This window comes from Salvia miltiorrhiza, chromosome 8 (genome assembly GCF_028751815.1).
Source record: "Salvia miltiorrhiza cultivar Shanhuang (shh) chromosome 8, IMPLAD_Smil_shh, whole genome shotgun sequence".
NCBI classification, from domain to species: domain Eukaryota; kingdom Viridiplantae; phylum Streptophyta; class Magnoliopsida; order Lamiales; family Lamiaceae; genus Salvia; species Salvia miltiorrhiza.
The window spans coordinates 23,126,370-23,145,294 of NC_080394.1; the positions used below are offsets into that span (position 1 = coordinate 23,126,370).

At 29.8% G+C, this 18,925-nt stretch overlaps 1 protein-coding gene and 1 long non-coding RNA gene across 2 annotated transcripts; both read right to left on the reverse strand.

Moving 5' to 3' along the window:
* Positions 1 to 67: 67 nt before the first annotated feature.
* LOC131001951 (MLO-like protein 6) lies at positions 68 to 4,709 on the reverse strand. The gene is made up of 11 exons (XM_057928600.1): positions 4,591 to 4,709; positions 2,892 to 2,952; positions 2,336 to 2,784; positions 2,167 to 2,261; positions 2,028 to 2,077; positions 1,544 to 1,584; positions 1,282 to 1,455; positions 1,125 to 1,160; positions 969 to 1,036; positions 801 to 861; positions 68 to 694 (listed from the first exon to the last, which is right to left on the reverse strand). Exons 3-11 carry the CDS (start codon positions 2,432 to 2,434, stop codon positions 182 to 184), a joined length of 1,137 nt encoding a protein of 378 aa, XP_057784583.1. The 5' UTR covers positions 2,435 to 2,784; positions 2,892 to 2,952; positions 4,591 to 4,709; the 3' UTR covers positions 68 to 181.
* A 1,156-nt stretch (positions 4,710 to 5,865) lies between these two features.
* Positions 5,866 to 6,783, reverse strand: LOC131001953 (uncharacterized). Its single transcript, XR_009094086.1, has 3 exons — positions 6,637 to 6,783; positions 6,440 to 6,497; positions 5,866 to 6,009 (listed from the first exon to the last, which is right to left on the reverse strand). It is a non-coding gene; the product is annotated as an uncharacterized LOC131001953 (long non-coding RNA).
* Positions 6,784 to 18,925: the final 12,142 nt, after the last annotated feature.

The window sequence follows — 18,925 nt, forward strand, 5'->3', positions numbered from 1 at the left end:
AGATTTTTACACTTCTGATTTCACCTAAATATATGTGTATATAAGTTTGTATTAATTTATGTATATATGAATGTATATCAGAAGAATTAATTATAACTAAATTTGTGAGTTGATACTTTTATCTGACACTAATTTTCATCAGATAAGTTGACATATTTCAGGAGGTTTACAAAGCTATGATTTACCACTTAGAGCCACTGACTCCTGATAATTCTGGCTTATTTCTGAAAGAGAACTCCCCTGAACTAATTTCAGTATCATCCCTCTGACCTAGAGATACGCGTATGCTATTCCTTGCCGTATTGTCAATATGATGGTGGCTGGGACATGGTGACATAGAGCCATCCTCCATTCCTGCTAAACACTGCTTATTTCCAAAAGAGAAGTTCCGCAAACTAATTTCATTTTCATTCCTTTTCGTCTTACCTAGATGTCTGCACTTCCTCATCGTATCATCAATATCACGGTGGCTGGGAGATGCCGATGCTCCTTCACCACCTTCTCTACCCTTGTGGATATCATTATATTTCTTGTGCTCACGTAAGAGATGCACTGGTGAAGCACCTCCATCAACAGGGGTGCTGCTCCCTGATTGCCTCCTTTGTTTCAGCCGCTTGCTTGCTCTTTGGTGCCATGTGCGTAGCGCTGATGCAACTCGCTGGCTGAAAATGACTGGCTTTAATGATGAGCCCATCTGAAAAATTTGATAGATAATACGTGTAAGAGATTAGGAATCAAGTTTGCTTTTGATTTCTGTACAATTAGGGTTATCTTTAGTTTATAGCAGCAGTAGATGGAACCTGAGTGACTAAGGCGTAGAGAGGGATAGTCACGTAGCTGCACAGAACCTGTATTGTAACACTAGCAAAACAAAGAACAGGAAACTTTTAGAAGCTAACTGAATAATGTGTTGAACAATAATGGAAGTTGTAGAAAATTTGAAAGTACACATTATGATTTGTACTCACCCCATTGTTATCCTGATAATCATCTCCTCAAAGTTCTCGTGGTAGCAAGACGGGAATCCAAATTCGTACTGAGGAACACAAGGTGGTGCTTTTAGGGTTTCGTATTGGAAGTAAGACATACTCTCTTGAAAATATACTGATATATATGCTGCTTACCCAACTCCATACAAAGAAAGCGATCTGAAATGCATTCTGCAGAAGAAAAACACTTAAAAAGAACTGATAAGATCGGCTGAATCATGACATAGCTTTACAGACTTGGATTTAGTCATTTAGTATTAGCTAATCTCTTTCTTCTTGAAAAGAAAATTACCTGGAAAAGAACAAAATGGATTAAGAATAGGATCAAACGAGGTCGACTGAACCAGAACAGGTCATCGCCTGCCTGAACTAGTGGAGTGCCCTTGATTATAACTCCTCTCTCTAGAATATCTATTCCCATTTTTGTTATGATAACTTGGAATTTTGCCCCGATCAGGAGAATTATCTGCATGTTTTCAACTCAGCATTCATGTTAGTTCTTTCAGAGTCGAAGAAAGTACTAAATGCTATGATATAGGCATATGCTGACTTACAATTAGAGGGATGAATGGCACCCAGTATTGTGAATACCACCCTATTTGTAGAAATACAATACAACAGAAATGGATGGTGAAAAATCATTAGAATCTTGATGCAAGAATTTACGCATATTACTATATTATTTACTACATATACTAGAAAGAGCAATATGAAGGCCGCGCCCGACCACACCCTGCCAGTGATGCACTAGGCTTGTGAGCGGGGACCCAGAAACGAGGCTGTACAATGCAACTAATTCTGCTAGCAACTACTTTGATAATGGTTGAACTAAGGTTTAGAGGAGTCTACTTAGCATACCTACTTGTTTGAGGGGGGGAGCCAAACTAGAATGGATTATTGATGGATATCATAGATTCATATATACTGTTTTTGTTTTTTGTCAAATGAGGAAGAATGTGAAATAGTTGCTAGGTAAGGCCGTGCATGAAACCACGACGTCTCCCTTTTCCTTCAAAAGATATGTGTTTCTTGACTCACCATTGGTGTTGGTGAGGAGGAGCAGAACAGCTGATAGCCATATCACAGGGCTGCACCAAAAACAGGAAACGAGCTCGATCAAACTGCAGCTATCTGCAGAAACAAGCTATGTATCATTGAACAGGTAAAACTTTCTAACCTTATCCCAACTAGAACTTTGAAGTCTTCTTCCAGTGATCTGTTGATATACTTCTGAAAATTGAATGTTGCTTGGCTCTGAGGTGTCAGATGTGCCTGCACTTCATCTTTGTGAAAACATAGCACTAAGATGTTCATGTGGAAACGACGTCGTTGTTGTGATGACTTACTGTTACAAATCCATGTCTCAGTGTTAAGTAGTCCACTTTTGCAACTGACGTGAAAAACTGCGCAAAGAAACAACCCTGCACACCAGAAAATTGGAGCATATACTTTTAATCTATTCGCAAATTATATTAAAATTAAGGAAAAAGAAAAAGGAAAAAAAAGAACTATGTTCCACACTAACATGATATTTTGTATGGTTTGTATAAAACGAAAGAAAAAAAACAAATTAAAGTTGGTGAATTTTTGTACAATTTACTCAATTATTATAGTGTAATGCACCTCACTTTCAATATACTAAAGCAAATGATTATGAAATTAAAAAAAAATAATAAAAGAAAATTAAGGGTATAGGGGATTTTTACAAGCCATAGGAGGATGGGATGGTTGGTCCAAAAATGCAAATGCCTACGTGCAAATGTTGTCTCCCTCACAAATCTGAACCTCTCTGGATCTGCAACCACATCAATCAATATGTTTATTCATAACACATAAAATGTATATCTACATTTTCTATAATCAAATTATATATGATTCAACCATTAATTCCATCATAGTTACCATTGTGGCATTGGTAGTGAACCGTCGTTGTCTCTTCTTCCCAACATTTCCATTTCCTTATCTGTATCATTCACAATTCATAGTTAAAACTTTAAAGATTTGATAATTCTATCTTCTTTCTATGTAATTCCTTCTAGAATAGTATCATGGATCAACTCAACTCATAAGAAGAGTTGTCAAACTATTGGGCCTGGTTGACTTTGCCCGAGCGAAATCTATTGGGCCAATCTTTTTAGGGGCGATTCACTTTGAAGCTAATTAATTGTATAAATAAAAATAATTGAAGCTAATTTATAATTTATTTCAACGAATTTGATTAATTTTAAAAGTATTTGACAATTTTATTCTTCAAATATTCAATCATTTTTATTAATCCATCTCGTCGTTTAAAGTAAATACTACCTTAGGGTGTAGACCTGTCCAAAAACTTACTAGTATAATTTTGCCAATACACGTAGGGCCCGTTTGATTTTCAGTATTGGATTAAGCAGGATATAAATTATCCTGATAATTTAGTGTGGATTAGTCATGATTTCTAATCTCAGATGGGTGTTTGATATCATTGGTAATTAATCCCAAAAAGTATTTGGTATCCATTGAAATAGGTTGGATTAACATATCAAATACCTAAATTAGTAGCCTATGGAGGGGGTGGAATAATTAGGGTGGGTTAATTCCATGGGGGAGGTGGGATAATTAGTGTGGGTTAATCCCACAAAATAAGCTAGGGTCTTGGGATAAACCTGGAGTTGACCATATTAGTAACACATAATATCAAACACTACGTAAATCCATATTAATTTAACTTATCCTGCTTTTAAACTCATATCAAACAGATATATGGTCGAACTGAAATTCTTTCAAACTTAAAGCATTATGCCATAGTTTAAATTAAAATTGGACCGGACTGGTTCTAACACCTTTTCTCTTAAATAATCCCTTTTAAATATTTCATTCATTTATGGAAGGGTAAAATATCAAATATTGTCTCAATGTTTGCTCAAATTAATAAAAATATCTCAATATAAGCATAATTGCAAAAAATGAATACTAAAAATCTGATGGAGATGTTTTATGTTAATTGTAACAAGAACAACACTCCTCAAAAGAAAAAAGAAAAAAAAAACAATTGTAACAAGAACAACATCGTTTTCAAGGGCTTGAGATTTTGATATTTTACTTTTTTCATTTTAATTATGCGACTTTCACGTCATATTTTTAGGTCACGTTATATGTCACATGCGCGCTCATTTTGGGCACCGAAAAAATTATTTGTGACACAAACGAGATTTTTTTGGAACCTTATGTTTTTTTGTTTTTTTTTTGGCAATTATACTTATATTAAAACATTTTCATTAATTTGAGCAAGCGTTTGAGACAACAGCTGATATTTGCCCCTTGTGAGATAACAGCATTCATCTGATGATGATATCGAATTATTCAGTACTTAAATTTGATTTATTTGTGAAAATATCCAATTTTTTCTATTTAAACATAGCAGCCTTGCTCTATTCAGCCGTTTGTAGAAAAAAAAAAGAGTAATTTACTTATTTAATTGATTTTACTTTTTTCTTTTAGTTGGTTTCCGTGATTCGTTATAAAAGTCATTAAATGAGATTTTAGAGGGGACCTAAATTTTGGTTGAATTGATGAAATAATTATACGATTACATATAAAGAAAGGAGAGATATTTTATTACCTTTAGTCCACCCATATATAAGGTTGTGACGCAGCATAGTACGTGAGAAACAGCCAATGCAAAAATGAATATATGAAGCTGGTTGATTCCATATGCAGAGACGAGTTGTACCTTGCCCTAATAATAATAACAGATTCCATTAATTAGTTTTGTCAAAACTGTTTAATTCCGTCTTACTACTAAAATAAATTATATTCTAAAAAGTAGGGAAAATATGACTAAGAAAAATGATAAAATGGTTAAAATTTGAATTTAAATGTCTCATATTCGAGTCCATCGTTACGTGATCTTTAAAATTATGTGTTTCCCCTATGAAAAAAAGTAGTTCTCATTATAACCACACTCTATTTATAGAAAGCAGTACACCCTTTCATTCGATGCACGAACCACAATATATTTTTACTCTTAAAATTTTAAATTTTATAAAATGTTACTATTATTTATGAGCGAGAAAAATAGTATTTAATTTAAACTAGTGTATAATAACAATATTATCAACTTAATTAATGTAATAGTAAATTGGGGTTTTGACAAATAAAAACACGAACTAATTCAAAATAGAAATTTTAACATAACTTTTGAAGTGTAGCGAATTAAATCACCACCTTTTCAATTTTTTCAATTCTGTCCCCCAATTATTTTCAGCGTCGGATTAATTGTTGAGTTGGAGCTTACGTAGATTAGTTTTTCACGTAATATTCATGTTACAACGTCGTTTACAGTAAAATTATTGAATATCGAAAATTAGGATGCGGATACAGGATACAGTCTCTTTATAATTTGGAGAAAATTTTAATTGAAATTATACGAAACGACGTCGTTTAAGCCTCACAAAATTGATGTCTTTACCAATCCACGTAAGCTCCAACCCAGCACTTCGGCAGCCGAAAAAAAAAAATTAGAGGACGAAATTGTAAAAATTAAAAATGTGGTGATTTAATTCGCCACACTTCAAAAGTCACATTAAAATTGCAATTTTAAAATAGTTTGTGATTTGATTTGACAATACCTCTATTAAATTTAATAAGTATTGTATAATAATAATTAAATTTATAGATTGTGAAGCAAATAATTTAAATCAATCTCATTTTGAGCAAATAACACTAAACCATCAGTATAATAAAATTAATAACAATCATTTTGGGCTCATAAAAGTTCAAACTGTATTATTATTAAAAGTTCATATTTAGAAACTAGCTATGAAATCATTCTAAAATTAATTATAAATTGAAGAATGAGTTTTTAGTATAGGGTGGGTGTAGCTTACCTTTTGACATGGATCTTGATCTTGATATTGTGATTCATTTTCGTCTTTGCATGGATGCCAAGAGTGTCCAACACTATTGGGAACACATATTTTTGAAATGTATGGTTGTGCAAGCGACACCAGTAATGACATGAACCCCAACATCATAAGCTCTTAAATAAATCACAAAAAAAATAAATATCATTAAGAAAATTTATAATTATGCGACACTGTAGAGTGTAGAGCATTTAATTAGAGTTGCATTAATTATTTTAATTCCCCATTATTTGGCACATAACATAACCACAACGAGAAATGTACAAGCGCTAGCAAAGAAATAATCACACGCATGCAGTCATTTCAAAGTAAAGTGAAATATTTCAATAGAACTCTCTACTAAACCATAAATTTATAAATAAATGTTGAAATAATTGAGGATCATCAAAGTTATACTTAATCAACATAATTTTCACAAAAATATACACCCATATCTATCTTCATTTTATTCAGAGCTCTGAATGAAATCGCAGGTAACATCTTTATTTGGACTTGAAATATATACCAAAATAGAGGACATTAATGAAGATTCATCAAATTAATAACCTGTTTTAGTGTTTTCATATGCTTCACATAGAGATGATCTTCGTTTCTTCTTCAACCACTGCAACCAAAATATATACACAATATATATAGCATAAAATGATGAATTATATACATATATGAGACATATGTAATTTCATTTTATGTTAATTTGATAGTTGAAATATATTGAAAGAGAAAAGAGAATGCATATATATTACTGATTGAATAGGATGAATGCATTTGTGAATGACAATCGATACGGCAATCAGCACAAAACAAACCACCGCCACTGCCCACGTTGCCGTCGACTCCAGCGACCTCCCTTTCTTCATCACTACGCCCATCCCCTCTCTCTCTCTCTCTAATGAAATTTGGTTGGATTATTTTGATACGATTATTGCAACATGTAATATATATATATATATATATATAGAGAGAGAGAGAGAGAGAGAGAGTTAATACTTAATAGATTTGGTCAATATGCAATTGAAATTATGAGTCAAGATATGACTAGGTACGTAGACAAGAACATCGATCCATGACCTTGTCATAATACAAATTAATTCTTAAGTTTTGATACGCTTGTAAATATCAAAATTGAAATATTTGGAAATATACATACATATTAGTAATAAAAAATTATTTAATTTTTTTAAAAATAAATACTTGTGATTAAATAAATTATTTCTTCATTTTAATTTGGTCATGAAATAAGATATTTTGAATAAATTTTTCATGAAGATTGATTTTTTATGAAAATTTACCAATTGAAATACTAAATAAATTGATATGATATAATTTGAATATCACATCAATTTTCTCAAGCCTTAGACGAGATGATTCTCACAACTTAGTTATAGTCTTTCAAACTTCAAGTAAGATGATTCTCACGAATCAGTTTTATTCTTTCAAACTCCAAACGAAATGATGCTTGAAACTCAGTTATGATATTTTAAGCTCTAAATAAGATGATGCACAAGTGGTGATTTTTTAAGCTCTATACAAGATGATATTTAGAAGTTAGTTATAATCTCACAAGCTTCAGATTATATAATCTCACAAGTCAGCCCTGATCTTTCAAGCTCATAATGAAAATGATGTTTAGAAGTGAATTATGATATTTAAAGCATCAGATAGTGATGTTCAAACAATTGACGCATTCAGGCATAGTATTTTAGGGTCTAGACGAGATAATGCTCAAAAGTCAGATATCGTCTTTCGAGTTCTTGGTGATCATGAGATGAGATGATGCTTAGATGAAAAAAGAGATCTTAAATTAATCCTTATCCATCAATATATTAAAAATGTACAAAATTTATATAAACGGGTATTTTTACTATTCTAACAAAAAGTTAACATTTAATTGACAAATATAATTAAAATTAATATAATGTAAATTCTATTACATCAAACTAAATAATTAAAAATTAATTATATTATACAAAAATAATATAAATTATAATTTAAAATCCCGTCGAATTTCGACGGGTTATACACTAGTAAACATGAATAGCATTTCCTTTTTTTCAGAGGGCTTATTTGATCTCTCATTCTTCTCTTCAAGTTCAGAATTAATCTTCAATCTTTGGAGCTTTTGATGAATCCCACGGTGAGAGGCCTTTAATTGTAGAGAATTTAGGGCTGAGCTGAGCCTCTATGATTTTGGACTTAAGGCTAATGTAACGAGATTTCATGGGCCCTAAATATTGATACCACATCATTTCAAGTTTAAAATTTGAAAAAGTTTCACATTAACTTGGGTGTTTCGTAAATTCAAAACAATATTGTTCAACTGCAAGTGGAATAGATTATTTCCGCATATTATACATGTCAACTTCTAAATCCATTTCATAGTTCACTACCAAATAAAAAAAAAAAATCTTGTTTTGGAGTTAGATTTAATGACAGTACTCACACATGAGTCGTCACTAACGAAAAAGTTAACTCTGGAGACCAGAATGCAATCGAAACGTATTTTTTGCAACGGAAATTAAGACGCTACAAGTGATCCGTCGAAATTCGACAGGGTCTATTAAAATATAAATTTATGAAATTATTAATTTATTTTTTGTTTCATGAATTATTTTTCACAAAAATAGAGAATTTAATAAATTTGTTTTAAAGTAAAAAAGTTATAATATTTAATTGAAATTGACCTAATTTAAATGTCTTATAAAATTTATATGTAAGCAGAGTTTCAATTCAAAAAATATTAAAAGAGAAATTTGAACAATTATTTGAAACGTATCTATTTTAGATGTCTGTAGTTGGAACCAATAATTAAAAAATAAGAAAAAAAATTAGTAAATAATATCATTAATGACTTAAACTTTAAAAGTTTGAATAAATTATTAAATTTGCAATTACCTCATACTCTATCGAAAATTTCATCATACAACACGTTAATTGATGCGTCTTGCATATGACTTCTTTCTTTAGTGACTTTTGAGATTGCCACGTAGAATTATCCATAACTAATAATAGGTTTCGGCAGGTATAATCCTACATTTGAAAGAGATTGTCCATGACTTTTATTTATTGTTGACATAGCAAAACAAACAGTCATAGAGAATTGCCTTCTCTAGAACCGAATTGAAAATTTAGTGAAATGCGATGAAATCGTGCGTAATCTTTCTAGCTATAGAAAATCTATTGAGCTTATTTTTTTTTTCCTGAAATGAGTTTCCCTTCACTTACGTGTTCCCCAAGTTGAGTTACTATCAGCCTGGTGCCATTGCAAAGCTCCTTAGATTGATCATATTTTTTAGAAGCGTGATTGTGCATTTCTCTTTCAATTTAATCTCACGATTTGACAATCCTGAACACTTGATCGTGTCGAGATATTCAACCGAGAATACCTGTTCATCGAGCTCAATTTGTCTATCTTTTTTGCAAATACTGTTTGAACTTAGATAAACTCTTTCTTTAATAGACATTAGAGACATGACGTAATCACATTTATCCTATCAATCATCTCATTAATTAGTGGGGGTTTCTGTATCAAATGCATTATTATTTACATTATGGATATAAATAAATTTTTCTTGATTTTTGGAATATTAATATAATGATTTTTAGATATTTCATAGTTTTTAGATATTTAATGTGGTTTTTGTATATGGAAAATGATTAAAATTTAGAAAGAAAATAAAAGAATGAATGAGAATTGAGGAAAATTAGAATGAAGTGGTTATACAATGTCACATAGGATATAATTTATTTTGTTGAAATATTAATATAATATTTTTTAGATATTTAATAGTTTTTAATATATCATAATTTTTAGATATTTAATGATTTTTAGATATGGAAATTGATAAAAATTTAGAAAAAAAATAAGAATGAATTAGAATTGAGGAAAATTATAATGGAGTAATTGGAATGAATGAGAATTTATAATCCGTCATCTTCATAAATGAATATTAGCGGATAGTGCATCGGAAGATAGAATGGACTAAATTCATTCAACCGTATAAGTTCACTAGTGCTCTTTTGAACAATGGAATCAATTTATTTATATTTGAAGGAAAAAATGTTAACAATGGAATTTAATAGTTATTATTTATATATATATATATATATATATATATATATATATATGTAGGGAAGAGTTCAATTAAAAGCCATTTTTATTGTAAGAACTTAGAACTAAATTAATTATTTTTCCATCTTAATGGATATGATTAAATCCTATTCCAAAGGTTGTTTTTTGTTGATTTGATAATTAAGAATATTTATCTAATTTTGCATTTTGTGATCAACTTTGTTGCGATTTTTAAGGGATCTATAGTCTTCTATAGTAATTTTTTATTCCTAATATACAGTACGTATTAGAGGCAAATTAAAATATATTAAGTATTATTGATCAAAGGTATAGATTAGTTCTACATTCTTATCTTAAAGATGATTTTTATTTTAACTCAATTGAAGTATTATATACGTTGAAACCTGAATTGGTCTGCCAATAAGATCGAAGATAATTTTTTAGGGAATATAAATAGAAATAATAACATCAAAGTCATATATATTAAAGTAAATCATGTACGTTTCAAATTGAAATTGCTTGTTGAAATATTTATATAATGATTTTTTAGATATTTAGTTTTTAAATATATCATGACTTTTAGATTTTTAATGGTTTTTACATATAGAAATTGATTGAAATTTAGGAAAAAATAAGAATGAATGAGAATTGAGGAAAATTAGAATTGAGTGATTATACGATGCCACGTAGGATATGATTTATTTTGCTTTAATATATATGGAAATCTTATTATAGCCATCTTTCATAAAAATATAAGTTTTAAAGCCCTAGTTTATAATAGATAAGTTATATAGTCATTTTAAGTGTAAAAGACTATAACACCCTTTGACTTTTTTGTACTCGATGGTGTACACGATGGCACCACTGTGTACACCATCGAGTACTTCGATTACTCGATGGTGTTATAGAAAATTTTCAGTTTTTTCATTATTCGATTGTGTACTCGATGGCACCATCGTTTCTCGATGGTGTACACGATGGTGTCATCGAGTACAAAAAAGTCAAAGGGTTTTATAGTCTTTTAAGTCTAAAATGACTATATAACTTATCTATTATAAACTAGAGCTATAAACTTATGTTTTTATGAAAGAGGGCTATATGTGATCATTCCCACTATATATATATCCGTCTCTAAACGTAAGGATTGAATTATTCAATCACAACTTTAATTTTAACAATTTCAAATAAAATTTTAAATCTAATGACCATTTTTCTGACTTTCATAAATGTTCATGACTATTTTTCATCTGTTCAAGGTTAAGGATCATTTTACAAAATAGCTTCAACGGTCGAGTATGAACTACAACTACAAAACTTGACTTGTTAAATAATTTGATTTATTTTGTGATATAATAGTATTTTTTAATATTACATCTTATTTAATTTTAGACTTTATAAGATTCCAAAATTTAATAAAAATATCTTCTTATTTTTTTATTAAAAAATGGCATGCCCACAGAAGGGTATATATAACTACTGTTGTGTAGACCATACTCAAACTATCACTTTTAATTTAAAGTCTAACTTTAAATCCTAATTGAGATGTAATTTATAATTCATAGTTAATGTAATATCCTATAATACATAGTTAATATTATTATTGTTGCATTATTGCATGCTCTTATTTCCATGAAATTAAGGCGTTTGGTATCATAGAGTAGAAGAGGAAATAGAATGATGATTGCTTCCTTCGTTTCATTCATTTATTTGGTATATGTTTTCTTAGGAATCACCATTCTATTTATTATTTCCAGTAGATTAGGAATTTAGGCGTAGTCATTCATTTCTCAACCTATGGGAATAGTTATTTTATTTCTTTCATACGAAGCACCCCTAAACTTTAGCAAACTTTATATGTTGTCCGAATTATGTGGGACAGGCTGGCAGCCCACTAATTTCCGGTTAAGTTTATATCCATAGTTATTAACTCTTTATTTTTATTTTTTTGTTATTATTTAAATATTTATTATATAATTAATAACTCGCATGCAAGCGAGATCTCTATATCACACAAAGGTGAAAAAATAATCGCACGTAGACGAGACCACTATCCACATAAAGATGAGAGAATTATCTACATATATAGATGAAATTGAACCCAAAACTTCTCACAAAAAAGAGGTTTTTGAGTGCCTCAACTTTGTATTTGAGATAGGTCTCATTGATCATAGTTAGTAATTAATTTTTTGAAAGTAAATTTCCACAACAGTGGTAATTTTAAAGGTTAATGGCATGTAAAACCACGAACTTTGAGCGAATTCTGGTTTCAACCTCTAACAAAAGATTCTGTCTGTAAAACCACAAACTTTTTTATTTTGACTACGGGATAAATTTTTGGCCAAAAATAGGCTGAGTTGACAGCCTGAAATCCAACATGGCTTAATCGACAATGACACAAAAACGACGTTGTTCTTTTAAACATATGAAACGACGTCATTTAACTTAAAGACAAGCAGGAAGCAATAGGATGGTGTTATTGATTCCACCAAATGCCAAAATAATTTAGAAATAAATAGAGTTATTATAATAATACGATGAAAGATGATAGGATGAAAGATAAGAAAGCAATTAGAGAAAATGATCGAAATGATTCTTACTAATGACCTAAACAATTGCCCAAGGATTCTACCGAATAGTTGAAGATTTCTTACTTGAATGCTTCGTCCAACTCTGAGGACATTTTGAGAGAAATGACTAAAGGAAATAGATTTTGACAATTAGGGCATTTAATTAAAATATTTTGGGGGGAAATTACTAAAGGAAATTGATTAAAATGTCACATAAGCCGTCGAAAATTTATCCCGTAGTCAAAATCAGAAAAATTTCAAAGTTTGTAGATTTACAGGCAGAATCTTTTGTTAAATGTTAAAATCAGAATTCGCTCAAAATTTGTTGTTTTACATGCCATTAACCTTAATTTTAATAAGGTATCAATATTTTATATTTCCTTTTTTACTTAGCTGTCCAAAAAACTGTTACCAATTATCATAAGCGTCTTCTAAGTAGCTTGTTTTAGAATTTATTTCACAAAATTAGTGACTCTCCCAATTTGGTCAGTTCAAGCAAATAGGAGTATTTTTCATCTCTATTATAACTAGAGTCGGCCCCTTCTATATAGTAAGTGGGGTATAAGGCTTAGGACGCCAAATTTGAGCGATTCCAAATTCTGAAACAAACTCATTAGTTATAACTTATAACATAGCACTCCTTCCATCTCTCAAGCATCTTCTATCTTTTCATTTTGATTTGTCCCCAAAATATTTTTCTAACTTATTTTTAAAAATAATTTCACTCACTCTTATAGTCTTTATTTTTTATGGGACCCATTCTCTACTTATTTACTCCCCCCTATCCCACTCCAATAGGTCCATTTTCCTTTTTGAGACGTCTCAGTCCAATAAGCTCGTTTTCAATTTTGAGTAAAGAAAATGTACTTAATTGGGGTTGACCATATCATTTTACTCCTAAAAAGTAAATTTCTTAATCTGCGTGCCGAAAAGAAATGAGTCTATTGGATTGGGACGGAGGGAGTAATATTTAATTAATTTTTATTAAAACTCGTGTCACCCCCTTAACAAGACGTTTGAGGAAAGTATGAAGTATTATTTATTATTAATAATAAAATATTACATATTAATCTTAAATTCATCATTAAAATAAATATTTATCTTCTAACAATTTTGGGCTCACCTCTCGAGCCACTACTCTCTTTCTCTCTCATTATGCTTTCTCACACTTTATTTGAGTTGGGTGTTTGATTGAGCTTATAAGTTCTTCAAAACAATTTATTAATTATTTAAGGGTTTATAAGCTTCTTTAAGTGTTTGGCAAAATAAGCTCCTAAACAACTTATAAGCTCCAAAAATAAGTTTCAAGAGCTTATAAGCTCCTTAAAAAATAAGTTCATCTACCTCAACTTATTTTTTTAATAATCTTATATGCAACAATTATTTTACAAATATTTTTCAACTATAATTTATTATTTTCATCATATATCATTCCAATTTATTACTCTTCGATTTTCTCTCTCTAGTGAAATAATTCTCTCTCTAGTTTATAAGCTTAATTATTCAAATACTTTGACAACTTATAAGCTATTAATAAATTATATTTTATAATCTTTTGAAACTTCTTATAAATTGTTGGAGAATAAGTTTAGCCAAACACATTCTTTGTTTTGTTAAAATATTTAATTAGATTAATTTATCAATGCTTCTGTTGCATATAGAATATCATTAAGTATATTAATCATATGTAGTTTTGGATCCTGTGCAGGGTGATCGATTGCACAATGCCTCAAAAATATATGAGCCCAAAATATATATAGATTCATATAAATATGTATAAAAAATTAAAAATAATTAAAATCTTTGTGATTGTTGAATTCTTTAACATAGCGCATCATTGAAGGTCATCATTTAATTTTTTCTTGACCCGTGATCGATTTCTCTTAGCAATATATTTGTGAATTTTTCGTTTTCTGTAAATTAAGTTTGGGAAAATTGCACCTAAATACACAAACTTTGCCAAAAATCCATATTTGATGCGAAGTTAGGATTTTACATTTTAATACATCAACTTTCGTTGTTGTCCAAATTTGACACGACTTAATTCTTAAAAATTCAAAAAATAACCTCTTTTTGTAAATAATTATACAAAGACCCACTTATGTTATAATTTGGGACATTTAAACCAAAACAAGATATTTTCTTATGATGTTTTCTTTTAAACCATTTTAGGCGCGGATCAAAGATTAAAAGAAAACATCATAAGGAAATATCTTGTTTTGGTTTAAATGTCCTAAATAATAACATAAGTGGGTCTTTGTATAATTATTTACGAAAATGAGTTGTTTTTTGAATTTTTAAGAATTAAATCGTGTCAAATTTGGACAACAACGAAAGTTGGTGTATTAAAATGTAAAATCCTAACTTCGCGTCAAATATGGATTTTTGGCAAAGTTTGTGTATTTTCACGCAATTATCCCATTAGCTTTATAATCTTACCAAATCACACGTCTCTAATCAATTTTTTTTATACCTTCCCATTTTTTGTTTTCATCAATTATTGTTAATAGTTTTAACTGATGAAATTCTATTTATGTATTTAAATTTGATGTGTTAATCGTGAACATACTAAGTTAATCATATTCTTGATCTTAAAATAACAAAAAAAATCTATATTTCATTTCTTAAGATGTTGATTTTCATTTTCGCCTACAACCCCCAAAAATATGAGAACCGACCTTCATAAGTAATTACTATGACTTATGCTAATATTTGTATATCTATTATGACATAATCATGACTTTATAAGCTAATATTTTTATATCTATTATGACTTAATCATCTAAAGTCATTTAAAGACAAAGCGTGTCGAGATTTTTCTAAGAAAGAGTCAAGTGAGAAAGGTAGCATCACTCATTTATGGAGTGGTCCTCAATTCCTTTCCATTTAAGTCCTTCAAGTCTTGACTATTTCAAATGTAGGCCTAGTTTTTGGCGGATGCTCGTTCGATTTCTCTCTTTTATTTTTGTAGGAGTATAATTTTGTTGAAAATACTTTAGGGTTGCCTGATTTATTTAGCAATATTAGGAATTGAGGTTGTGAATAAGTAAATAAAGTTTAGAATCTTTTGATATTTCGGATACTTTATTTTACTTATTTACGTATGCCCTTACTATAGGGGTGAGCATTCGGGTGATTCGGGTTAAAACCGAAACGAAATGGAGAAACCCGAATTCAAACCGCCCTAAAAATTTCAAACCAAACCAAACCGTTTCACTTGCCAAAATCGAACCAAACTGAACCGTAAATTTTCGGTTCGGTTTGGCCAAACCGTTGTTTGATTGTTTTTTTTTTTTTAATTCAAAAATCTGTTAGCTTATGTTTCGCAACCCAAAAAATGCATAAATTCATACTTAAAAGCCCACAAATGCATACCTAAAAGATTTAATGTTCACCACAAATATAATCCACACACACAACACAACTACAAGTCCACAATAAAATAAAAGGCAAAATGTATCAAATGACAATTCCAAAACAAATATAGCAAAATAACTCCATAAGCAAGATAACAAGAATCAGAATAGAAGTTAGGTTTGAAATTTGAAATAAAACTAATAATGTTTAATAATTTAATTAATATTATTATTTATAAAATATATAATATATTATACTCCCTCCGTCCCTGAAATAAGTTCATCTTTTTCCATTTTGGGACGTCCCCCAAATAAGTTCCTCTTTCTTTCTTTCTATTTTTGGACAACTACCCCACCACTAATAATACTTTATTTATTCTTACTTTTCACTTTTTCACCACTCTCAATACTAATTAGTATAACACTTTTTCACCTTTTCACCACTCCCAATACTAATTATAACATATTTTTCTCCATTATCAATACACTTTACCATTTTCCTTAAAACCTGTGCCGTCCCCAAAGATGAACTTATTTTGGGGACGGAGCGAGTAGTAATTATTAAATAATTCGGTTTGAAAACGAACCCGAAACGAAAATTGACGGTTTGAAAATTTTAAGGAGCTTATTTTTTAAGCTCAATTTTATTAATAGCTCCTAAACATTCAATTTTATTATATATAATTATAAAATTGCCACTCAATTTTAAAATTGATTTGAAATTAAAAGTTATCTTTCTAATATATTATAGATTGCAATAACAAAACTTGGTTGAAACAACATTGTCAACGACCACTAGTCTTCATTTTCGTTTAAAAGTATTACTCCACTAGTATATTTTAGAAAATGCCATTTTTGTGATTTAATCGGTTGGCGCCTTCCCTCCCCCCTTGGCTCTAGTTTAAGCACTCGGATCTTGCGTAGGACTGTAAATGAACAGAGCAACTCGCAAGTTATTTGAGATTCGATTCGAAAAAGGTTCGTTCGGAGCTCGATTCGATAATAAACGAGCCGAGCTCGAGCCTGATTTCGAGCTCGAGCCAGACAGTGCTCGGCTCGTTGAGCTCACGAACATATTCGAATTCGATTGTTCGTGAACACGTTCGCGAGCATGTTCACGAACCTTTAGTCTAGCCTTCAATTGAGTTAGTACACGAGCTTTAAATGAGTCGAACTCGAACTCGAGTAACGTATTAATTAAGAAGATTTTTTTAAATTTATAACAAATTCGAGCTTGAACATCATATATACGAACATCTAATGAGCCGAGCTCGAATTCGACATTATCGAGCATCACCCGAGCCGAACTCGAATCGAGTTCGAGCTTAGTAAGTGGGTGACGAGCCGAGCTCGATCATCAAGATAAAAGCTCGAATCGAGCTCGAGCCGAGCTCGTACACCCGAATATTTAAATGAGTCGAGCTCGAGCCTGCTAGTATTCGGCTCGTTTACAGCCCTACTCTTGCGTGTTTATGTATGTATATATATAAAAGGAGCTTAATCCACGATGGAGCAACGAGGCCTTCCTGCTCCTGGTATCAGTCGTGGAGGTGGATTTCTTCTTGGGCGGCTTTGGTGGAGCTAGAAATAAGGAAATGGTGGGTTCAAACCTACAAAACAAAATTAAATACCAAACTCAAACCCTTAATTTTCTTTCTATTTATATTTATATATATATTTTTAATTTTTTATTTTAAAATTTTTAACTTTTTTAATTAATTTCATTTTAATAACATGTATTTTATTTTAATTAATGTAATATTAAAATTTCAATCTTAATAAAATAATCATTTTTAAGATTGAAGAGTTAAAATAAAATAAATTGAAAATGAGTTAAGAAAATACCTTTTAAATTGAATGTGTTAGACACAAAGTTAATTTGTCTAAATAGTGTCATCTTTTGACCTACAAATAGCAACTCGTATTTCTCCTCGTAACTAGTACGGTCATTCATGCAATGTTAGACGAACATCAAAATTAAAGGTATATTTAAATAAATAAATACAAAAATATTAAATAAAATTAAAATATAAATAAATATAAAGTATATTTTAAAAATAAAATAAAATAATTCACATCGATTACTCAATAAAATCTCGAATTTTAAAACGCAAATTTTCAATTTTGTATAAGGTGTAATGATAAATATAATTATTAAATAATTTTAAATCATTTGATAATTAAAATTAGCATTTCATGTTATTATAGAGTCTTACATGTCATAATATATATCTTCATACACAAACATATAAAAGTTGTCAAATCAATATAACATATAAAGGAGAAGTTTTTTCTCTCTATTTTTCCCTCTCTTCTCCCACTAAATTTTTCATTATTTTTCTCCTTTCTTTTAATAATTTTAATTATTTTCTAAACATCGTTAAATTGGATTTATGAAAAAATATATTTAATATGCATCTTACACTTAAGTTCGTGATTAATATAAAAATTATTAAATTAAATTTAAGATGCATATTGAATATTTTTTATAAATCAAATTTAACGATGTTAAATAAAGAACTAAATTATAAAAAAAATAGTGTGAGAAGATCTTCTATATTATATAGATAAGGAAGAAAAAATACTACTCCCTCCATCCACAAAGAATGTGTGGTGGAGTAGAGGACACAGATTTTAATAAAAAAAGTTGGAAGATGTAATTTTAGTCTTCAAGGGTAGTATTGGGTCCACCAAATTATAAAAGTTAAGGGTGAATATTTTGTAAATATTGAGTGTAAATAGAGTTTAAAATATAAAGGAAGTTTCTAAAAAATAAAACACACAATTTTTATGAACGGACGAAAATAATAATAAACACACAATCTTTATAGACGGAGGAAGTATATACGTAAAAGTATGTACAATAATATGACAACGTAATGGTACATGAGATGCATGCAAGCAAGTTGGGCCATATCAATGCAAGGCTATTTTCTGAATGGCTTAAAACTATGGTTTCTTAAAATCACATTAAAGATTGTTACAAACAATCCATAAGGTTTGATATGGTTGATGAAGCAATAAATAATCACTCATTAGC